The 23,036-nt window shown below is 32.9% G+C and overlaps 2 protein-coding genes across 3 annotated transcripts; one reads left to right on the top strand and one right to left on the bottom strand.

Moving 5' to 3' along the window:
- The first annotated feature begins 10,897 nt into the window (after positions 1-10,897).
- On the top strand, positions 10,898-17,057 carry LOC105794362 (uncharacterized). Of its 2 annotated transcripts, XM_012623513.2 has the most exons (5): positions 10,901-11,115; positions 14,553-14,684; positions 14,832-15,081; positions 15,669-15,796; positions 16,089-17,057. In XM_012623513.2, exons 3-5 carry the CDS (start codon positions 14,980-14,982, stop codon positions 16,165-16,167), a joined length of 309 nt encoding a protein of 102 aa, XP_012478967.1. In that variant the 5' UTR covers positions 10,901-11,115; positions 14,553-14,684; positions 14,832-14,979; the 3' UTR covers positions 16,168-17,057. The 2 variants fall into 2 exon arrangements, with proteins under 2 accessions (XP_012478962.1, XP_012478967.1); XM_012623508.2 differs by having other exon boundaries at positions 10,898-11,115; positions 14,553-15,081.
- LOC105794361 (uncharacterized) lies at positions 16,111-16,787 on the bottom strand. The gene has a single exon (XM_012623507.2). It carries the CDS (start codon positions 16,785-16,787, stop codon positions 16,470-16,472), a length of 318 nt encoding a protein of 105 aa, XP_012478961.1. The 3' UTR covers positions 16,111-16,469.
- Positions 17,058-23,036: the final 5,979 nt, after the last annotated feature.

Here is a 23,036-nt window from a genome sequence, read left to right as displayed (position 1 = left end):
TTTTGCATTCATTCCATTCATCTGCATTACATTTCATTACATCATTTGCATTAAATTTCACGAAAGAGCCCTAATTAAATGATATTATGGTAGTTACCCTGGAAATCAACAAAAATTTGCCAACCAGATATCACTACTGTACTCGTTGCCAAACAAAAGCAATGGATCAGAGGTTAGAAAGATTGGAACAATTGCAAAAAGAGATGCAAGACAGATGCAAGACAGATGCAGGAACGACTGGATAAAATTCAACAAGACATGCTAGAAGCCCAAAGAACCATGACGAACCAGTTGGCTCAGTTATTGGCTGGAGGGAACGATAAAGGAAAAAGCCCTGTAGTGGATTCTGAGGTTGATCATGAGGACCCTATTTATCCTCCAGGTTTCACCCCGACAAGTACCCAGGCACAACCAGATATGTGCCCACAAAGGATACCTGTCAGTATTAGACCTCAATATCAGGCTGGTGCCTCGGTACCAATGCACTTTCAAACAGGCTCGGGTTCTAATCCCGGGGACAACCCTACCAATCCTGTGGTCCCTGACCTCGATGACGTGGCAGAAATAGAAAAAGCAAGAATGAACTTGCCGAAACAACTTGAGGACCGGTGTAGATGGCTAGAGGAAAAATTTAGAGCCATGGAGAACACTGACTACCATTGTGGAGTTGACGCCAAGGATCTGAGTTTGGTCCCTGATTTAGTGCTCCCGCCTAAGTTCAAGATGTCAGAGTTCAAAAAGTATAATGGGACTAGTTGTCCTGAAGCTCACATCATGATGTTCTACCGGGATATGTTAATAACGAGCAACTGTTAATTCATTATTTCCAAGACAATCTAATTGATCGGCTGCCAAATAGTACAACCAGTTGAGCCGTACCAACATCCATTCATGGAAGGACTTGGCACAGGCTTTCATAAAACAGTACAACCATGTAACAGACATGACACCCGATAGAATCACATTGCAGAACATGGAAAAGAAGCAAAGTGAGAGCTTTAGGCAATATGCCCAAAGATGGAGAGAGGTAGCGACACAAGTCCGGCCACCTCTTTTGGAGAAAGAAACCACGATGCTTTTCATCAACACTCTGAAATCCCCATTCATTAACCATATGTTGGGAAGCGCTACTACGAGCTTCTCAGATATGGTAATGTTTGGCGAGATGATTGAAAATGCCATAAGAAGTGGGAAGATAGATGCGGGGAAAAGTGCTAAAAGATCAACCCCAAAGCACAAGAAAAATGAAGTGAGCAACATGAGCTTGTATAATAAAGGGCATTCAAAATCAATCACTGAAGGCCATCCAAGGACGGTAGCAGCTAGCTATCAAGGCCCTTCAAAGAAAGAATCAAACTCGAGGCCAAACACAGAAAGACTCCAGTTCACACCCATCCCAGTGACGTATAAGGAGTTATATCAAAATCTGTTTAATGCGCATATGGTAGCCCCTTTCTACTCAAAACCCCCACAATCTCCGTACCCCAAATGGTACGACGCAAATGCAAAATGCGATTATCATGCAGGAATTACGGGGCATTCCATAGAAAATTGCATTGCTTTTAAAAAAGTGGTTGAAAGGCTTATCAGTATGGGCATTGTCAAATTTGATGATTCATCTAGTGCAGAAAATCCGCTACCCAATCACATTGATAATGGGGTGAATGCGATGTATAAAGAAGTGTTGGGAAACGTTCACATCAATGCCGTATACGAAGAAACAATTGAAAAGGAATCTCGTTAGATATTCGCCCTTATAAACTTGGGACTGTTCTGAATAATTAGAACTGCAGAAGAGACCCCTGTAGTATTTAGAGCTTACTAAGAGTAATATCAGAACACACTTGTTACTTTCAGCCTAGAGGCATAAGAACTCTTTTGTGAAATAGGCTCATGTTAGAACGTCGTTATTTTAATGAAATATATCTTTGCAATCATTTTTTAGCCAATATTCTTTCATTCTTAATGAATAATTATTTTTATTCTTTCATTATTTTTTCCAAATCATTCTTTCATTCATTCATAATCATATTGTACAGATAATTATTCTTAAATTCATACATTCCTTCTATATTCTTTTGCACCTACAATGGGTCCCTGGATATCAACGACATGAGTGACACTGCTACTGACTCAGAATCTCTTTTTGAGCGAGACATGTGTTTGGAGGGATCTCATGACTTTGAAGATGACATAGATTATATCCTATCTCCGGACTTATTAAGGATGGTAGAACAAGACGGAAAATAGATCCTACCCTACAAAGAATCAATGTAATCCATAACTTCTCCCTATGTGGGGCATGAAGGTCATTGGGTCGATTTCACCAAAAGATTTTGACAGTCATCGATTTATCTTCATAGGTAGAAGCCGCTTCATATGCCAATGTCACAAAATCGACAGTCAGCAAATTCTTGAAAAAAAATCATATATTAGTATAGAACGCTAAAAAGGATCATGTCCGACAACGCACTAAATTTGAACAACAGAACAATATCAAAAGTTTGCAGTCTGTTCACGATTAATGCCATATCGCCCAAAAAAATGGCAAAAAAAACTCTACCGGGGCAACGCTTTTCATTTTGGCTTATCACGTTTCACCCATTGAGGTCAAGATTTTCTTCGCTCTGAGTTTTTGGATCCAATCCTGACTAAAGAGGAATGTTCAAAGCTATCCATCATGGTCAAATGTGCCAAAAGCAAATGATGCGAGCTCACAAGAAAAAGAGAGAAGAAGAAGAGTTCGCCCTAGAGGATTTCACGAAAGGGACCTAGTATTGAAGAAGATCCTTCCCATGCAAAAAAGAACTTCATGCCAAGCTGGGAAGGACCTTAGGTGGAAGGCCTTATATGGAAAAGCGTCGATCTTAATCGGAAGGAATAACAAGGACATGCCTAATCCTATGAGTTCAGATTCAATAAAAAATATTTAAAAAAAAGAGAAAAGAAAGGAAAAGAAGAAAAAAGAAAAAAGAAAGAAAGAAGAAAAAGAAGAAAGAGAGGCCAAGGTGAAAACCCGCAAAGGGCGCCTTGAGACCAAAAGGGATTTGAGTTGAAAACTAGAAAAGGGCGGCTCAAATTTTGGGACAAAATGGGGTATGAGGTGATCAGAGCAGCTCAAATTTTGATCAAATTGGGGCATGTGGCGGTCTTGCTATACCTGAATCAACAGGAAAGGGTAGGCGACATATTGGGGCATCGACAGAGGACTATAGATCACCTAAACACATGTCAAACTTAGAGAGGTCTTCAGGAAGTTTGTACAGAGAAGTTCAAGCTGCGATATCTGGGGTACCTAATCTTCACACTGTCGAAACCGTTTTTTTGGAAAAATAAAAATTTAGTTGTCGACTTATTAAAATAAAAAAATTAGAGTCGCCACCGGTCTTTTAATGAGGTGTGATCGGATCACCTTGAAAACGATTTTAGGTCTACGAATTTTGAGAAAATAGGTTCGGGAGTCGGTTACACACGAGGAAGGGTTAGCACCCTCGTAACGCCCAGAATTGGTGCCGAATTGATTGTTTAATGTCTTAGTGTCGAGAATTTGAAAACATTTTAAAATACGATCCTTTGAAAAGAAAATTTGAATAAACTGAATTAGATGATGAGACTCGCTTATTTCAAAGAAATAAATTGTCACACTCAGTAAGTTAGAGTGCAACATTTTAAATCCTCAAAATTAAGTTTATTTTTTTACTTTTAAAACCTATGCATTTTGAAAAGGATATCTAATTATTTGGGTCAAATGAGAAAATCAAAACCCAGTAAGTAAGGGTTCGATTTCACAAAATTCCTAAATATCGAATATTGTCTTTATTTTTATTTGTTAGAAGAATCCTCGTCTCGAGAAAATAATATGTCATGTCCAATGAGTTAGGACACAACGTATCAAATTCCCGAGAATGAGTTTTTTATTTGTGTGTTTTGATTAAAGAATAATCTCGATTATTTAGATTCGACGGGGAAAATTGGAACCCAATACGTTAGGGCTCAATTCTTTCGAAGATCCCAAGTACTGAACTTTGCGTTATCTTGGAAGTTTTTGAATAAATTGGTTTTGACACTTAAACAATATTAGACGTGACCTTTTAAACGAATAAAGTGTGATGGAGTGATAACGTACAATGCAGAAAGATAATTCGAGATTAAAATGTACACTAATGGATAATGAATAATCAATAAATAAATTTAAACAAGCATAGCAATAATTATCTCAACCATATATCATACAAATACCAACATTGACAAGTAATATGAAGCTAATTGAAACCAAGCAATTTTACATAAACATAAATAAAACATACAAATTTAAAAATAATTTAAGAAATAAATAGCATGAAAGAATGGGAAAGATCATTAATAAACCCTATGCGAAAATAAATTTAAAGCAAATAATATATATATATATATTTATATATATATATGAGATTTTCAAAAGGAAATTCAAAAATAGAGTTAAAAACATATAAAATATAACATACAAAATAATATATACTTAACCTAAATAAGTATTACATACTAAATAAAAATAATATAAAACCAACAACATCATGTATGTGAGGTAAAAATAATTTTAATGAAAGTTATATATGTATAAAATATATATGTATATAGTTTAAAATTAAATAATATATATTACATATGTACATATATAATAAAAAAGTCTAAAATAATAGTACATAATAAAGTAACACATATATATAGCTAAATATAATCAAATATAATAATAATAATAATAATAATAATAATAATAATAATAACAATAATAAATAGTAAAAAAATAATAGCAAATAATAATAATAATTAAGTGATTAGAAAATGCAAGAGGGACTAAACTGCAGTCAAAACAGAAATAACGGGCCACAAATGTAGTTTAAAAAAACACGGAGGGTCTAAACTGCAATTCGCATATTACAAGGGGGGCCAGATTGGAAATTATTCCATTCCCCAAAACGCAGCGCAATGACACGGACCGAAATGAGACAATATCAAAATGCAGGGCAAAAAATAAAAAAAATAAAAAGGACCGATTTAAAAACCATGCAAGAGTAGAAGGCCCTTTTGCGCAATATACCCAAGTGTTGGAAAACGCGCGGATCCTCCCTGGGTCGGGTCACCGCGCGGGTCGGAGGCTTCTGAACGGCATCGTTTTTAAAGCTACTGAAGCATAAAACGACACCGTTTCCTTCACATATATAAACTAAAATAAAACCTAAACAGATCAGCCTCCTGTCATTTTTTTCTAAAAAGAAACTGAAAAACCCTAAAGGTTCTCTGCGCCGCTCTATGCCCAGACTAACCAGAGGCCATTTGTCTTCCAACCGACTCCGATTACAACGGAGTAGAAGGAAAGTCGGCCACCAGGTAAGCTTTGACCCTCTAACTCCTCTTTCTTTCTTTTTTATACACAAATAATAATAAAGAAAAAAACTGAAAAAGAAAAAAACCGCAGAGAGAAAAAGAAGGAAAGAACACCTTCAAAACTCAGTCTATTGCTTTTTTGATTCTTTTTGTGTATTGATATTGCGCGTAACCCTTACAAATTCTGGAAAATGGCTTTATATAGCCGAAGATAAAATGAAATAAAAATTATAACAAAATATATTTTACTCTTTTTTATTTGCTACTCACATCGCTCGCTTTTACTTGTTTGCTTGTGTGCAGTACGACCTGCATTTTAACAGTGGGCATGGAGGCTCGCACGTGGCGTTGGCGCACATGCGAGGAAGGCCCCGTGGTCTGCAGACCAAGGCTAGTTGTGGCTGCTAGTGTTTCGGCGTTTGGGGAATGTTTTGGGCTAGGTTGGGCTGGATTGGGCTTTGGGCTAGGCTAGTGTTTGGGTTGTTTAGGTATTGGGCTTGCTAATGTAATTTGGATTTATTATTTTTTGGGCTTGTAACTATGGCCTGATGGATTTTTAATAATTTTTTGTTTTTATTTATAAAATTGGGCCGGGCAAATTGGGTATTACACACACTATTAAATTTATTGTTCTTGGAATACTTCTTTCTTTTTCAAGATGTGTATTCCCAATCAATTCCTCTTTATTCTTATTATCCTTGATAATTTATTCATTTCGAGCTATGCTCCCAAATCAATTCTATGTTTATCCATCGTAATGATCTTTTGCAAGCATGTTGCATTGGAATAATGATTAATGGACTGACAATACTCCACAATGGAAGTTTTGCATATTACTCTGGAAGTTTCTAAATAATATAGGAACTTGAAACAGGACTATTGTTTAGAAAACACCAAGTTTAAAGGTTGAAATATCTAAGAAGAAAGAATCTGAGTTAAGACTATCCTATTTTGTGGTCCAAACATTGATTGAACAAAATGACGAGATGACATCTTGGTGACATGGCTTCAATGAACAAACAAGCAATGATCATAGAGTGTTAAGAAGAGGTTTTCTCGGAGAAGAAAATTTTGCAACTGTGCAGAAACATTGGGTATGACACCCTGGGAATGGTGTAGGAGACCAAAGAGTTTCACATTCTGTATCCTTGAATTATGATAACAAAGGATCGAGAAAAGGCCAGATCTTTCTACCCTTAGGTTACAGCGGGAGAAAGATGGTTCAAATTTTGTATCTAGTGGATTGAACCTTGAAGGTTACAGTGGGGACAATCCGGTTAAGTAAGAGATGAGCATTACCAACCGGAAAAGATAGCATTCTGACGTGTTGGCAATAAAACCTTATTAAAGAATGAGCAATAACAACTTAAACGTTGAAGGATCATTCTCATGACATTTCTGCATTCATACAAATATCATTCACACACGTCTAGTTCGGAGCATTTGATCATTCTAATCATGTCATCCTAATCACTAGGCATAATTAGGTTCATAAAATAGATTATACAGGTCATGTTCCCCAGAGAACAGATCACTGAAGATAGCAGATCTTGCCTTCCTGTACTGACAGTGAAGTAAATCGAAGACACCATCATTGCCTTCCTGTACTGCCAGCAGAGTAGATTGAAGATAGAAGATCTTGCCTTCCTGTACTGACAACGAAGCAGATCGAAGACACCAGCCTTACCTTCTTGTACTGACAGTGAAGCAGACTAAAGATAGCAGATTTTGCCTTCCTGTACTGACAGCGAAGCAAATCGAAGACACCATAGTTTGCAGAAAAGCAGATTAAATAAACCAATCCTATCTCCCTGAAGTTGTAGTGGAGTGGATTAAAACCACAGATCTTATCTCTCTGAAGTTGCAGTGGAGCAGACAGAAGAAACCAATCCTATCTCCCTAAAGTTGCAGTGGAGTGAATTAAAACCACAGATCTTATCTCTCTGAAGTTGTAGTAGAGTAGATCACATCCAGTCTTATCTCCCTGAAGTTGCAGTGGAGCAGACAAAAGAAGCCACAAACCTTATCTCTCTGAAGTTGCAGTAGAGCAGGTTGAAGTAACAAGTCTTATCTCCCTGAAGTTGTAGTGGAGTAGACAGAAGTTGCTAATCCTATCTCCCTGAAGTTGCAGTGCAGCAGATTAAATCTACCACAACAAGTTTTATCTCCCTGACGTTGCAGTGGAGCAGACTAAAACCACGAATCTCGCCCCCATGAAGTTACAGCAAAGTGGATTGAAGCTATAAGTCGTATCTCTCTGAAGTGCAGTGGAGTGGATTGAAGCAACAAGACACAGTGGACTGAAACGAAGCTACTTGAAGAAGATGAGCACCAAGAAGTCAAGATTCAGTGACACCGGGCAAAATTGGTCCATTTTGATATCTTTGCTCTATTCTCGTTACACGACAACGAGCAAAGAGGGGCAGCTGTAAAGCCCAATTTTAGCCCCGAGCCCATACCAGCAAAACAAACCAAAAATATAAAAAATTAACATCCCAATAATAAAAAAAAACCTAGTGGCCCAAGTGGCCCACAACCTAAACTCAAGTTTTCAGCCAAATCTAACCCTAGCCACCTTGACTTTCTTTGCCGCCACACGCCACCTCTTCCCCATGCGTCGACTCCTCCGCCATGCCCCTGACCGCCTCGACCCGCGCCACATGCCTCCTTTGCCACTGTATCTGGCACCTGCAGGAGCAAACAACACACAAAAGAAGAGGCCAAGCAGTTGCAAACAAGAACAAATGAACGAAACAAATTTTGTAATTTCGGCTATAAAAGCCCGAATATATCTATGTAATGTCTTTTTCTTCAAAAAAAAAAAGGATTGAATACAAAAACAAAAGAAAAGATTTGAATTTTGTTGAAGATGATATTCGTTTTTTTTTATGTTAGAAATCTATTGTATTTTATTTATTTATTTCTTTTATTTTTATCTACGAAATTAAAAGAGAAAAGGAAAGAAAGAACCTCACCTGGAATCGCCCCGCAAGTCCGGTCATCGGAAGTCCTTTTCTCGTCGTCAGAATCAGACTTAAAAGGGGGCTAGAAAACCCATCTTTCATCGTCGGCCATAGACCACGGCGGTGGCGAGGTCGTTCGTCGGCGGTGGCAATGGCCGGATTTGGGGTGCTTTGAGAAGTTTGAGAGGATTTGTGAGTGTTTTATTTTTGTTTTTAAAAATTGAATGGCTGAATGAGTAAAAAAAAATGTTTTTATATTAGGACTCATACGACGTCGTTTTGGGCCTAAGCTTCAGGCGCCAAAATGGAGTCGTCTTAATACAATCCGCGTGCGTCTAGACCCGGTCTAGGGGGATCCGCGCGTTTTCGTTGAATGGGTTATTTCCAACCCAGGTCCTTCCGCTTTTTCGTTTGTTTCAATTCGGCCCTTTTGCCTTTTGTTTTGAGTTTTTAATTTGGCCCCATGGTTTTTGCGCTTGCATCATTTTCGTCCAGTGTGAAACGATGCGCATGGGAATGGGATTAATTTCCTCTTCAGTCCCCGCGCCTTTGCGCTTGTTTTATTTTGGTCCCTTATTCCTTTTTTTTTAATTAAGCCCCTTAATTTTATTCTGATTTCAATCATGCCCTTAACCTTTTCAGCCCCATTTTATTTATTTATTTTCTCCTTCCATATATATGTTTTTTTAAGTGCTATTGTTTTTATTATTTATGATATTTCCTTATACATATTGTTTTATTTAAAACTGTTTTAGACTTATAATTATTTATTTCACTTTTTTATATATGTTATTTATTTTGAATATATGTATATACATTATCCATTTTAAATTTATATGTACATATATATTATTTATTTCAAAATTTTCCGTATATAATATTTTTTGAATTGTTTTGTATATAGTTGATGTTTAAATTTCTTTTTCACATTATTTATTTAAAACTCATTTATTATCATTTTAAAATTGTTCTACACTTTATTTATTTTAATTTGCTTTGAACTACTCATCTTAAAATTGTTACATATGTTATTTAATTTATTCGTCTTTGATTATTAATGCTAGTCTTTAAATAATGTATGTTGTGCGCTTATTGCCATTATGTGTACTATGAATTTTTTATTCGTATTTTAATATTATTGTCATTCATCAATGTAACCATTTATTCATACATCAAATTTAACATTACATCAATTTTTACCCAAATTCGTAAAAAAGGAAAATTTTGAAAATAAAGGCAATACTCGATACTTGGGATCCTCGAGAGAATTGGGCCCTAACGTGTTGGGGTCTAATTTTTCTTTGAATCTAAATAATCGAGAATGCTCTTTAATAAAAGAAAACATAAATAAAAGCTCATTATCGGGAATTCAATACGTTGTGTCCTAACGCATTGGATATGACACGTTGTTTTCTCAAGACGAGGATTTTTCAAAGAAATAATAAAGGCAATATTCCGTATTTGAAAATTCGAGAAGTCGTGCCCTAACTTAGTGGGTTTCGATTTTTCTCGCGTTAAACCTAAATAACCGAATATCCTTTTAAAATTGAAATAAATGAGGTTTAAATAAAAAAATAAAAGGCAAGCTTATTCTAAAAAATACGAGGTGCCGTATCCTAACTTACTGGATGTGACATCTTGTTACTTCAAGATAAGGAGGCATTTTTCATTTTGATTTATTCGAGTAATTTTAAAATAGTACAATATAAAGAGGGATCATATTTTTAAATTCTTTTCGAGTTTTTAATTTTCGACACCAAGACATTAAGTAATCAACTAGGTACCAATTTTAGGCGTTACGAGGGTGCTAATCCTTCCTCGTACGTAACCGACTCCCGAACCCATTTTCTAAATTTCGTAGACCAAAATCGTTGTTTTGATAAAATCAAATCGTTTATTAAAAACAATCATTTTCTAAGGTGACCCGATCACACCTTATCAAAAAAAGATTGATGGCGACTCCCATATTCATTTTCATTTTTTAAAAAATTCAAGTTGACCCCGTTTTTATAAAAAATGGTATCAACAGGAGGAATGAGGCAATAGCTTCTTTTTCTTCTTCTTTTTACCTTTATTAATAGATTAATACCCTAAACTAATATAAAATGGGATTAATTACTTGGAAAATGATTGATTTCCATTACTAAATGCTACCTAAGTGTTGGATAGAATGGTAAGACAAATTACACTCCCTAAGAGATAATTCATATCTAAACCTTGAAAACAACATTATTCAGAGAAATAGTTACGGACCCGACAATAAAACAAATATGAAAGATACCAAAAATAAAATAATTCAAATGCACTTTATTATTTAATATGAATATATATTTTTAAGAATAATATAAATATAATTTAAAACTTAATATTGTATGATTTTAATATTTTTTATTGATTATTTAATAAAATATGATTTTGATTTATGTTTTATTATTTATTCTAAAAATATTTTAATTATTTAATGTTTAAACAAATATTTTAATGGGTATTTTTTTTATTCTAATATCTTTCGGTTGCGTTTAAATTAAAAACGTATCCCACCATGGACTCTAAAAGATTCTTATCCCATCTTTCAGTTCACTCAGTTCCAGTAGGGAAGGTGGGCTTGCGCACGAGTTAGTGTCAGTGAAGATAGCCCAGCCCACCACCCACGGGCTACGACTTGTTGTCTGTCGCTCTGGTGAAGTCCTAAAAGGATCCGATCTTATCGCTTCCCCTGGTCGGGTTCCCTTGAAGTTTCAATCAGATCAAGACTCAGCCTTGCACCATTTGGCTAACCGAGTTCATGGTACGCCTTTTTCCCTTCAGGTTTTAGGACTCCCGTTTTTTTTTTTTTTCTGTTATATTATAACTTTGGTGAGTTGTTTGGGCTCTTTACAGAATTGGAACTGCTCACAATTCATTTATGCTTCGTGCAGAAATTGAAATTTAGTGATTCACAGTGTAGGTTTTCTAAATTGGATTATTGAAAGCTTGAGCTTATAAGAAAGGGCCCAACTATCATGTTTAAGTTCTGACAGGTTCATTCATATCAATTCACTTAAATATGGAGGTTCAAGCAGTTCAATATGGAACTGAAATAATCTATTTCCTAATGTGTAAACAATTCCTTTGTGAAACTGCTCAAGGGACGAACGGATTAATATATTGAGCTGAAAAATACATGATTATATTTGTTACTATTATCTCTAGGACTGTCAAGTTACTTTCAAATGACACTTTATATCGCACGTTCTATCAACCCAGTAAATCTCTAATTAGCGCAAAATGAACGTATTTTTTAGTTAGCCAATGAGCCTTATGCTATTTTAGGGCAGCATAGGCTGGTGAGAGTTTCTTATGTAGGACTGGGATTAATCTGGATGATGCATAAAGAGTTGCCAAAAAGGAGTAGACCATCAAGAGTGAGAATAGAGAAGCATATCCTGCTTCTTGTTCTGTTAACTAGTGTGCCCAGTATAACGTTAATGCCATTATAAGCTGGTTCCCCATGTTGGATTGGGATTAATGTGGATGACGCATAAAGAGTTGACAAAAAGGAGTAGACCATCAAGAGTGAGATGAGGGAAGCATATCCTGCTTCTTGTTTTATAAGTGGGCTGCCAAGGAATCAGTCCCTTCCTAATGTCATTGGAGTCTAGTATAAATACTTTAAAAAAGAAAAAAAGGAGTCAAGTATAAATTAATGTCATGACTCACAAGAGGATTAACTATCTCCATATAATGGAATAGTTGCATGTGCATGCATACACAGGGTTTAAATGATAATTTTCCTTAGTAATTATCCCATCTGGTGGATTGGATAAAGTACCATCTGGCTACATGGTTATGATAATGGAAGCATTGTCCCCTTTTTAGAATTTGATGCTCTTTTCTAGGAAATAGATTCCGAATTGTTTCTCTAAGTATTCTTTTAATGCCTTTTATTTTGCTTGGTTCAACCCCAAATGGTTCTCCCATCTTCTATTTATAGCAAACAAGAATGCTTTGTTTCAAAGTGGTTGTTTGTTGTTGCTATGTTGATTTCCTTAAATTCTCTTTAATTGTAAGAACATTTGGACTTCTCAAAATATACTTGAATAGGCTACTTGCTTGTTTCTTGGGGTTAAAACTTTGTTTGACCATAAATTCGACGAGTACAAGTGCTCTCCAAGATTGCTTTTCTTCTTTTTTTTTAGGTCTGTGACAGATTTTTTTTGACAAAGTTTATATTGTTAAGACTTCTAATGCCAAAGTAGGTAAAGATAAGTAACAAAAAGAAATTATCCCTATTTAAGATCATATCATCACTCAGTAAACTTGAAATGATCTTGTACTGTTCCCATCCATCTCTGATTTGGTCTTCATCACTGTACTTGACATGCATATCATCTGTTAAATCACAACTCTTGAGGGATATTTGTAATTATGTTTTGCTCATTTGTCATCCGAAGGGGTGACATGCTACATTTGACAATGAAAAACAGAAGATGATAGATTAGGTAAAACAAAAGAGTTTGACATACGAACATTGGGAAGGGAATAAATAGAATTATTTCAAATGAATCCTTCAAGATTATAACACTTGTAATAGAGGTTTAGGAAGTTCCACCAAGTAGAACTGATATAGTTTTTCATGATCCAATGAAAACATACTAGGTTTTAAGGTGGGCTGGAATGAAATATCTTTGGAGAATTTGAGGGTCAGAATCGAATCATAAGTGAAAAGAAGAGAGTTTGATGTACCCATTGCTGCTTCCTCCATCCCTCACACGTTTAGTGAACAACCATTTCTGCTTGTTTACAGCTTGGTTAGATCATTGGTGTACTAATTTGCACCAGTGACTGGTATCAGTTTATTGATAGCACCAATCAGGTAATTTACATTTTGGATCATAGAACTTACTTCAACTTTCATATAAATCATAAACCTTTAGTTTAATCAAATTACATCATTCAACTTTTATTTTTAATAAGTTAAGACACTTGTACTAACACTGTTAACGGAAAAGTTGAGTCGACATTTTACTTGGCATATTTCTTACATTTCATCAAAATAAATAATGTCTAGTTGGCATTATAAATAAATCTTTTGGGGTTTTTTAAACCTTTGGTTTGAATAAATTAAAGCTTTCTGAGTTTTATTTCATTGATAAAAAAATCAAATAGTAGAACAAGTAAATTGAAGGGTTTACTAGTATAATATAAGAAAAGATATTCGGTTTGACATACTTCTGATTCTCTCAAGAAAAACCCAGATGAGAACTATATGTTTACACAAGGTGGATGTTTTTGGAAGAACAGAATTGTATTTAACTTGAAACATCTCCAACAGTCAAAGACCAGTTACACATATTTGATCATCATCATCATCATCATGCTAGGAATCCAAGCCTTTCCCCATTCTTTTTGGCCAGTTTATCGATCCTTGCTTCTGTTTAACATCAGGGATTGTAGAATTCACTAATTACCTAAAATAAATAACACAAGATGAATTCAATAACACCATCTCTTCTATCCTACGAGTTGTCTCAATGTCGCTAATTAGTGACGTGAGCAAGAAAAAATAGAAACAATGGTTTCCTTCTTATCAGTCTCACAAATGCAATGGAGACTAATTTTCCCAATAATTTACTCAAATCAGAGGTTTGAGAAAACCTAAAAAAAATATTTAAATGCCAACTAGACATTATTTTGATGACATTTAACAAATGCACCGAATTAAAGTGTAACTCATATTGGTTGATAACTACCAAGCTTTGATAATTGGATTTTGTGGGAGCATTTGACAGAGTAACATTATAGGCAACGAAGGAGGTTCTGGTGCTTTTGCAGGAAAGAGCAAAAGGTTGATCATTTTGGCGACCATGCATTAGCAATACTCTTCTTCTTTGTAGAGGATATAAAGAACCTGATACATGCTCCTCTGGTTTACCATGTGTATCTGTTGAATTCATAATATAATTTACTGGGAAGGCAGCATCTTATCTTCTTTGTGTGAACAAACTACATTGACTCAAGCTAATAGAAGCCAGTAGGACCCCAAAAAATGATGGAAGTCGGTATCTCTTCTAGGCTAATGGTTTTATAGATCAAATTGTGCTATGTGTTGAGATTGAGATTTGTAAATGTTCAGTAGTCACATTCTTTTGCCCATTTTGGATGTATTCCTCTGTTTTTGTTTGCAAAATTTATTGATTTCTGCACTTAGCTTTGAAATTAATTATGATTTTCTTCCCCAATAAGGTGAATGAAGGGTGCCCTTTTCTTCTGGATTTTGGTGGCCGAGATGTAGATGCACCCTCTCAAACATGGGCAATGTCAGCAGTCTCATCCAAAACATTTGGTTTATCGGGAAGAACCTACAGTGACATCCCAGTAATGCTTCCTCTGGTTGATATGTGCAACTATAGCTTCCAATAATGCCAATAAAATAAATTACCTTTATTTTCTTAGCTTCAATTAGTTTTGATTTGATGAAAAGCTCCAATAGGCTATAGTTTTCTCATACATCTCTCATATCAGATTGTAGCTGAATGCAAGATCAAACAAAATGATCTTTTATAGCTGTCAAGCGATTTAATCTTTCCTGCTGGGTAATGGATTTTTTATACCATCAAATCCATATGACTATATTTAGCTCAAGCATGAGGGCTGTCATGGATGCTCGATTATGTCTGCTGGTGTTTCTTCACCCAATTTCTTGTCTCCAGCTCCATGGCAGCAACAAGTTTTGGCTCAGCTTGATTTAGATGGAGAACCTCCAAATCTCAAGGTTATTTCTTCCCTTCATATTATTTTAGATATTATCCTCTTTTGGATTGTTTTCAACAAATTGAACAGTAATGTAATGCCTTCTAATGCTGAACAGTTTATGATTTGTAATGAATCACTAGTCAATTTTAAGTTTTGCTGTTAAATGGCACAACTAAGAATTATCAAAAGTCAGAAATTGATCGATTGGCTACACTTTGATTGGTCTGTTTCATGTTGTTGACACGGTAGAACCTCTACTCTCTTTGAATCTATCATAAAACAATTGGAGTACATCTGACTTGATAAAGTATACAAGAAGTAAAGTACCTTTTGTGGTATGTGGCTTGCAGAAAGATGAAGAAAACTGCCCGTGTTACTGGCAGTTAAATCCCCTGATATTATGCTTCTAGGCTCTTTCAGTTTCATGAGTCTGAAGTTGTACCAACTTCAGCTAACAGTTAATTTTTAGTGTTAGTTTTAATAGTTTTGGTCAATTTAATATTTTATTGCACCTTTTTGTTTATACCTAATAGGTAGCCATAGGTGACAGTTTTTGGCCGCTTAAAGAATTATACCACTAAATGACATGGAATGCAATCGTTGCAGAGATATGATTTGAATATCCTAAAACCTTCATCAACTGGAACTTCCCTTGGAATTGCCAAGAGTAGCTGCTTTTTGCACTGTTATTGCAGTGGAGCAAAGATAATGGATGATGAGTCTATTGAAACAAGGTGTTTCCATCTAACTGAGATTTTGAAGCTTCCGTCATCTAAGGAGACCACTGCTTGAGACCAATTTCTTATGTTACAAGTCATAGAACTGCAGTCTTTTAGGTCTTTTATATTTGTGGGCTGATTTTTTCATCTATGTTCTTGTGACCTGTATATATCTTATATAGGTTGTACAATTTCCTCCACGTATGCAAAATTTTCACTGCGTTTTTACCTGCAGCTGATATTTGGTGCCAACCACTCATTATATCATAGTTATGGTGTTATCCCTGCTATCCTTCTATCTTTGCAGGCAATGTGTAGTGAAAATGATATTAATAAAAGAAGTTTCGATAAATAGGAAACTGGGGCGTCAAAAGCCAGATACGTGATTTGCTACAATCAAACTAGAGAAGGAAACAGAGGAAGCTGGTTTAATCTATACAAGAAGCTTTTAGATATTAATGGAAGAAAAACTATTATGAACAGGGCAAAAGAAGAAGAAGCCGAAGAGAAGAAAGAGATAAGGTTTTCTCCATAAACATGTTGGAGGATACCTACTGCAGATAGAACAAAGATCCAGAAACTGGCAGGGAGAAAAAAAAAACTTGAAACAAGACTAATCCTAAAAACCTGCTGCCATGAGAGTAACCATTTCTCTTTCTTCTCTTCTACAGGTGTATTATGGTAGCTCCTATGAATTCCCAACTGATATGGGTCTTTCAGCTAATCCTAGAGGGGATCGGGACCGTTGCCTGGTAATCTCTCGGAGAACCCTTCTCATATCTGGCTGCTGCAGTGATGGATGCTTGATCTTCTCAAACTCTTGCTTTATCTTCATGACTTGGCTATGAATTGGTACACCTTTATATTCATCCTCATCTCTTATAACTGCGTTGTTGTTGCTACTGCTGCTGCTGCTGATCTTCTTTTGCTCCATATTCTCAACTTCTAAAGCTAAGCTCAAACCTGATTGAAAAATTGCTAATCCTTCACACCAAAGGCCTTGCATACCTGTTTTGTGGATAGTTTTAAGGGTTTATATATATGGTGGGAATAATGAAAAAGACACGATTTCTTCATGAATAGTGAGGAAACGGAAGCTGGTAGGCAAAGTGCGTGTAAATTTCTCCACTTGTACTTATTTAGAAGAGTTTTAAGATGACTCCTTTGAAAGCTTGTTTTGAATATCCAAGATTGCCCCTCTAAGTAATTGGACCGTCTTCTGTTTGAATTTTGATGGAAATAATTGATATTGATGTCTCCTGTTCATATTGTTTAATATATGTCTTTCACATATTAATAATTCCTGCTATATTGATTTAAACGTATTCCTGTATCCATGACATTTATATTCTTTTTTCCTTACCGGATAATTATTTCGTGTCTGAAATTGGCAGTGTAATATAAATAGGATAGGTGGCTGGAGTTGCCCAACTGTTTATTTGACTTTGCTTATTTGACTGGTTTGTAATTTTTTATTTTAAAAAAAATAATTGTTTAAAGGTTTTCATATATTCAACATAGAAAAAATTGTATGTACCCAAAAACGGTGGGGGAATGCAATTAAAAATCTTTGGACCGGATCAACTCTTAATAAAGAAGTAAATATCATGGTACTCGTTAGGAAAGTTATTTCCCAAATATTTTTTGGAACTTTCCTGAGCTTTAATTGGTCAACTTGGAAAAAGCAAGGAAATTTTTTTCAAAATATAATGTTTCTTCCTCATAAGCACTCTAGAAAGTTAGGTGAGTGGCAATAATCTCTAACTTGTGGTTGAGAATTTGATCTTTGTTTTAAATATGGAATTATAGTTAATATCTACCTCTTTAAATTTATTATATAACATATTATTGAAAAAAATGTTTTAAAAATCAGGAGTATATATCCTTTTCCCATTGGCTATTGTAACAATTGTACACCTTGGAAAAGGTAACCTACTACCTTGCATAGAGATACCATAAGCACCTAAAAAGATTTAAGGTATCCATAATTGACAATCAACTTAGCATAATTATTTTCAAATTCATAGTCTTTTAATGACAGAATTTAGATTAAACATTAGTATTTTCACTGAATATGCCAAGAAAATAGTTTTTAATAATCATCTTTTAAAAAATTCATTTAATAATCTTTTCTATTTTTATATGATTATTCACTGGGTTGAAATTCAACTTTAAGTTGAAATAATTGATACCCAATACCGTAATTTTGTTTTCTTATTCTTATTTCTATGCCAATCGTGTGTTTAACGTTTAGATGGAGTGGAATGAGAATTTTCATGAAATCTCCTATATTGAATTTAAACGTTGTGATCACATGATTAATTTCAAGTATATATATATTTTTAATTAAAACTTAACAACAACAAAAAAATAATAAAAGCACCAATTCAATTATAGCATGTGTAAAATTGATATTGATGGCAAATATATATTATAAAAGTATAGAGATGCTGCCATTTGGTAAAAATCTTTGCTCTAAAATATTAATGTGGAGTAAACACATTATACCTGTTACTTACAACCACGAATTTAAATAGCAACAATTACATTTATAATTACGTTACATTCCTAACTTCAAGTTCAAGTTCCCCAATCAATCATTAGATGTTGATTTTCCCTTAATGTAATTAAAACAAAAGTAAAGTCATATTTTGTTTTTGGGTCCTCAAATTGCATCTTAGTAATAAGATTTAACCTTCGATTGTGCTTGCTTTAATCATTGGATATATTATGGAGGCCGTTAGCTTAAGATCTTTGGTTATTAGTTGTAAAGTTCACTCTTTTGTAAAGTTTATCAGATCAACTTCAACTTTCAATTGCTAAAATTTTTCACTAATCATTTTGATTTAACTGATTTTATGTTTGGACTTTCCAGGATATTAACAATCTAATGCCAAACATACATTTTCTTTTTTTTCAAGTTGTTTCTTGAGTACTATCCTTCCACGTGGTTGCCTTTTTTGGCTTTATCCCTCTTGAATATCATCTAGATTCATTTCTTCTATGTCATCTAGATGTAATGAATGTAATGAAAGTCTTGGTGATGAATTCCAAGTCTCCCACATGCTTTTGATTTCTTCTATAATATGATATGGAAAATCTTCTATCTCCATTTCGGCTATCTTTTTTAATAGTCGTACAGATTCTTCATCTCTATCATTCTGGATGCTTCCGGTTTCATATGCCAATATTCTTCTTTCATCAGTCTAGAGTTTATAAATTTCTTCCTGAAGTAAATATTAGTCTTTTGTCATCAAATCTATCCCTCTTTGGGTTTGGTAATAAGTGGGATCTTTGTAACACTTGTCAATGTTTTTTGTCAAGTGTTCTTTGTCTTCTTTGACTGCTGATAATTTGGGGCTTCCAATCATTCTTTGAATAATCCAAATTTGATAGATAAACTTTTTTCTTTTTCAACAATACCAATAAGGTTGCTTATTTCAATATGAAAATAATAATAAAAGTCATCATTATTTATTTATATTTAATAATATAGACTTAATAGATGCAGAAAATCTTTTAAGAGATGAAAAGAAAACTTTTGAACTACTATTTCTTTAGTAAAACCCCATTCAATACTACTTATATCGATGGTTCATGATCCATCTAAATTTTATAGTAGGAATTTTTCATCTAAATCATTAGTAAAAATATAAGCTTGTAAAAAAAATTCTAAAAAGCTTTTTGAAATTGAGCTTGTTGTTTACAAATAGCTCCATTTATTTTTGTAAAATTTATATTGGTAAAATTTTTCTAGCTTTATTATATAAACATAGTCTAAACATTTTATTCATAATAAGACTATTTTTCCTTTATTAATAAAATACTGAAATATATCAAGAAGATTGTTTATTTCCTTAATATCTATATACTCTATTTTAAGCTCATCCCAATCTTATATAAAATAGATTTTAATAATAAACCATCGACTTCATTTTCTTTAGTTGTTTTTCAACTAAAAATTGTGAAAACTTAGTAAGAGCTCTTCTAAAATTGACTCTTTGTTTAGAAATATAAGTTTTCCATATTTCATTAATAAAATTATATAATTCTAATGATAATCCTAGATTGTAAAAATCTTTTATTTTAGCAATTTGTTGTTGTTTCAACAAATTTTCTGCTCCCTTTATCATTTCAGCATAATTAGCTTGGAATGCTGAATTTGGATCTTTGAACCAATGTAATTGACTTGCCTTATTTGATGATAAATGAGTTCCAACTGGTTGTCTTACCATTGGATATGACACATAATATCCTTGATTAGGATAAAAAGGTGCTTGTATAGGTATAGACACAAATCCTTGATTAGAATTTGTTGTTTTCCCTTTGTTGGGTCTTTTATGGACAGTTGTCCACTCACCAACTTTTTCTAGAGGTTTTTTACCTCTATCCATAAGGCCTGCTAAGATAATCAACAATAATATTATCAGTTCATTTTACATATAAAACTTCAAAATTAAAAGTACATAATTCATTGTACCATCTGATTCTCCTTGATACAGTTTCTAAACTTTTGTTAGTAAGGAATTGTTTAACTACCTGAATATTAGTTTTTATTATAAAATTTTCAGGTGCTAAATATATAAAAAAAAAATTTATTCCTTTTTTTATTGCTAGTAAATATTTTTTCATATATTACATAATTAATCTCATTTGATTTAAATTTTCTTGAATTATATCCACATATTAATTCTTCATTATTTATTGTTTTAGCTTTTAAAAGACATCCCCAATGTTTTTGTGATGCATCTGTTTCTAAAATTAATTTATCACATTGTTTAGGTAAATAAACTTTTGGACTATGATTTATTTTAGATTTTAGGTTTTGTATAATTTTTGAGTCTTTTTAGACCAATGAAAAGGTTTATCCTTTTTAATTTTTCATATAACTTACTTATTTTTTCAGATAAGTTAGGAAAGAAGTTCCTTCCATAATTAATAATTCCTAAAATTGTTGAAGTTGCTTTTTATCTTCAATATTTTCAGGAAATTATTTTTATTTTACTATAATATGATATTGTAGTTTAATGCCATCTGCAGATAATTTTAATCCTAAAATTTTGTTTTTGTTTTTCTAACTCTAATTTCTTAGGGCTTAATATGATTCCATGTTTTATGAATCCTTGAGAAATAATATTTAAATGTTTTCTATGTTTTTCTAATGTATGTGAAAATATCAAAATATCATCTATATAGACTACACAAAATTTTTTATATTTATTGAATATAGAATCCATCCATCTTTGGAAGATTTATGGTGCATTACATAATCCAAATGGCATTACTCTCCATTGATAATGTCCATTAAGAGCACTAAAAGCTGTTAAAGGTTTAGATTTTTCGGTTAGCATGATTTGCCAAAATCCTGGTTTACAATCAAATTTACTAAAATATTTTGTTTGTTTAGCTTGATTAATTAAAACATTCTTTCTTGGAATAAAATATCCATCAAAATTTATATTTTGATTTAATCCTTTATAACAAATAACCATTCTAGCTTTTCCTCTTTTTATTTCAAAGATAGTTTTCACCATAAAAGTTGGACTAGAATGTGACTATTAGTTTTTCTATTAATCCTTTTTCTAATAATTCATTAATTTGTATATCAAATTCATCTATATCTTGTTTAGTATAGATCATTGGTTTAACTCTAATAATTTTATTGGGATTTTCCAATTTAATTTCACAATATCTAGGACTATTTTGCCATAATTTTAATGGTTCTTCACTAAAATTATCTTTTAAAATTTTAAACAACCAATGATTTGTTTCTAGTTGTTTAATCTGTTCTTTTCTTGGTGGTGTAAAATTTTTACCACACACAAATTTATGATTTTCTACTAATGGTATTTCACCGAATATTTTTCTACATATAACATAATTAAATTTTTATCAATAGAAAATGGTAAATGTTGGTATATAAAATTATTTCCTAATAATATAACTCCATGCATTGCAGAAAACATAAAATTTTTGGTATTACAAATCTTACATTATTTATGTATATTGATATGTTTCTAGCTTTATATTGGATTATGGTTTCATTACCATCTATTCCTATTATTTTTATTGGATGTTTCATAGGTTTCCATTTTTCTACAGAATTACATTTTTCTACAAGTACTAGTTGTAGCTCATGTATCTAATAAAGCATGCAAAGAATATGTTTTATATTCTCTAAATTGAAATGTAATTTCAATATATGTGTAATATTTCTGGATTGGAAATTTGAAAATGTAATTACATCATTTGTTCCAATTTTCATTTGTTGAATAATTGTTGAAGTTTGTATTTCTTCCATTCTAGTGTTTCTAGAATTTCTACTTGATTCTGTAGGAAAAATAGGAATATGAACTATTTTCATTCCTATTGGTGTAGAACTTGTACTTATATTTTCCTCTTCTTCCTCTATTGGAGTATTTGAGGTAAAATTAAGTATAATTTATTTCTAGACGACATGTATTCTATAGTACTTACAGGTTTAGAAGTACTTGCACTACTTATTTTTCTATCATCCAGTCTTTTCGTATTGATAGATCTTTTAAATGTAATAATTTTGGTTGTATTTCGGTAGTAAATTTATTAGGTTCAAAGTGCTCAATAATTTTATTATTAATCTATTTTATTTCTACTTATGTTGTATTTGTATATTCATTAATAGAAGTCCAACTTATTGCTAGATCTTTGCTAAATCATTAATTTCAGAATTTTTATTTGAATTCTTAAACATAAACACTCTTATATTAGAGGATCGTAATAGATATAAAGTAATTTAGTTTAACTTTAAATCCTATTACACTGTATGTAAGTTTGATTGAATTTCTCCAATAAGTGCTTTTATTAGATTTTCAAATCTTTTATCTAATGTAATTGCTATTATATGTATATCATGACCTTTTCTAAATAAAGCTCTAATAGTTATCATTATTATTCCTAAATGTAATATATCTAACTTGAGGATATTTCTTTTAATCCTCTTTATTTTGTCTTTAGTAAATAATGAGATTTTGTTAATCCTCCTCTAGTATCTTTTGCTCTGTATTACCACTTATTTTTTCTATATGTCATTGACTCAATATTTTGAATTTAGATATTTTATATATTTCTTCTTTAGAAATATGATTTTATTTATTTTTCTATCATTTCATCGAAAAGTCTTTTCTTCTCTAATTAAATTTCCTAATTTTATATCTTGTTGTTCATTTTAGGAATTTCTTCTAATTGATTACTAGAACTACTTCCTATATTAAACATA

The sequence above is a fragment of the Gossypium raimondii genome, chromosome 3, assembly GCF_025698545.1.
Source record: "Gossypium raimondii isolate GPD5lz chromosome 3, ASM2569854v1, whole genome shotgun sequence".
Taxonomy (NCBI): domain Eukaryota; kingdom Viridiplantae; phylum Streptophyta; class Magnoliopsida; order Malvales; family Malvaceae; genus Gossypium; species Gossypium raimondii.
This window is presented reverse-complemented; position numbering and strand designations above follow the sequence as displayed.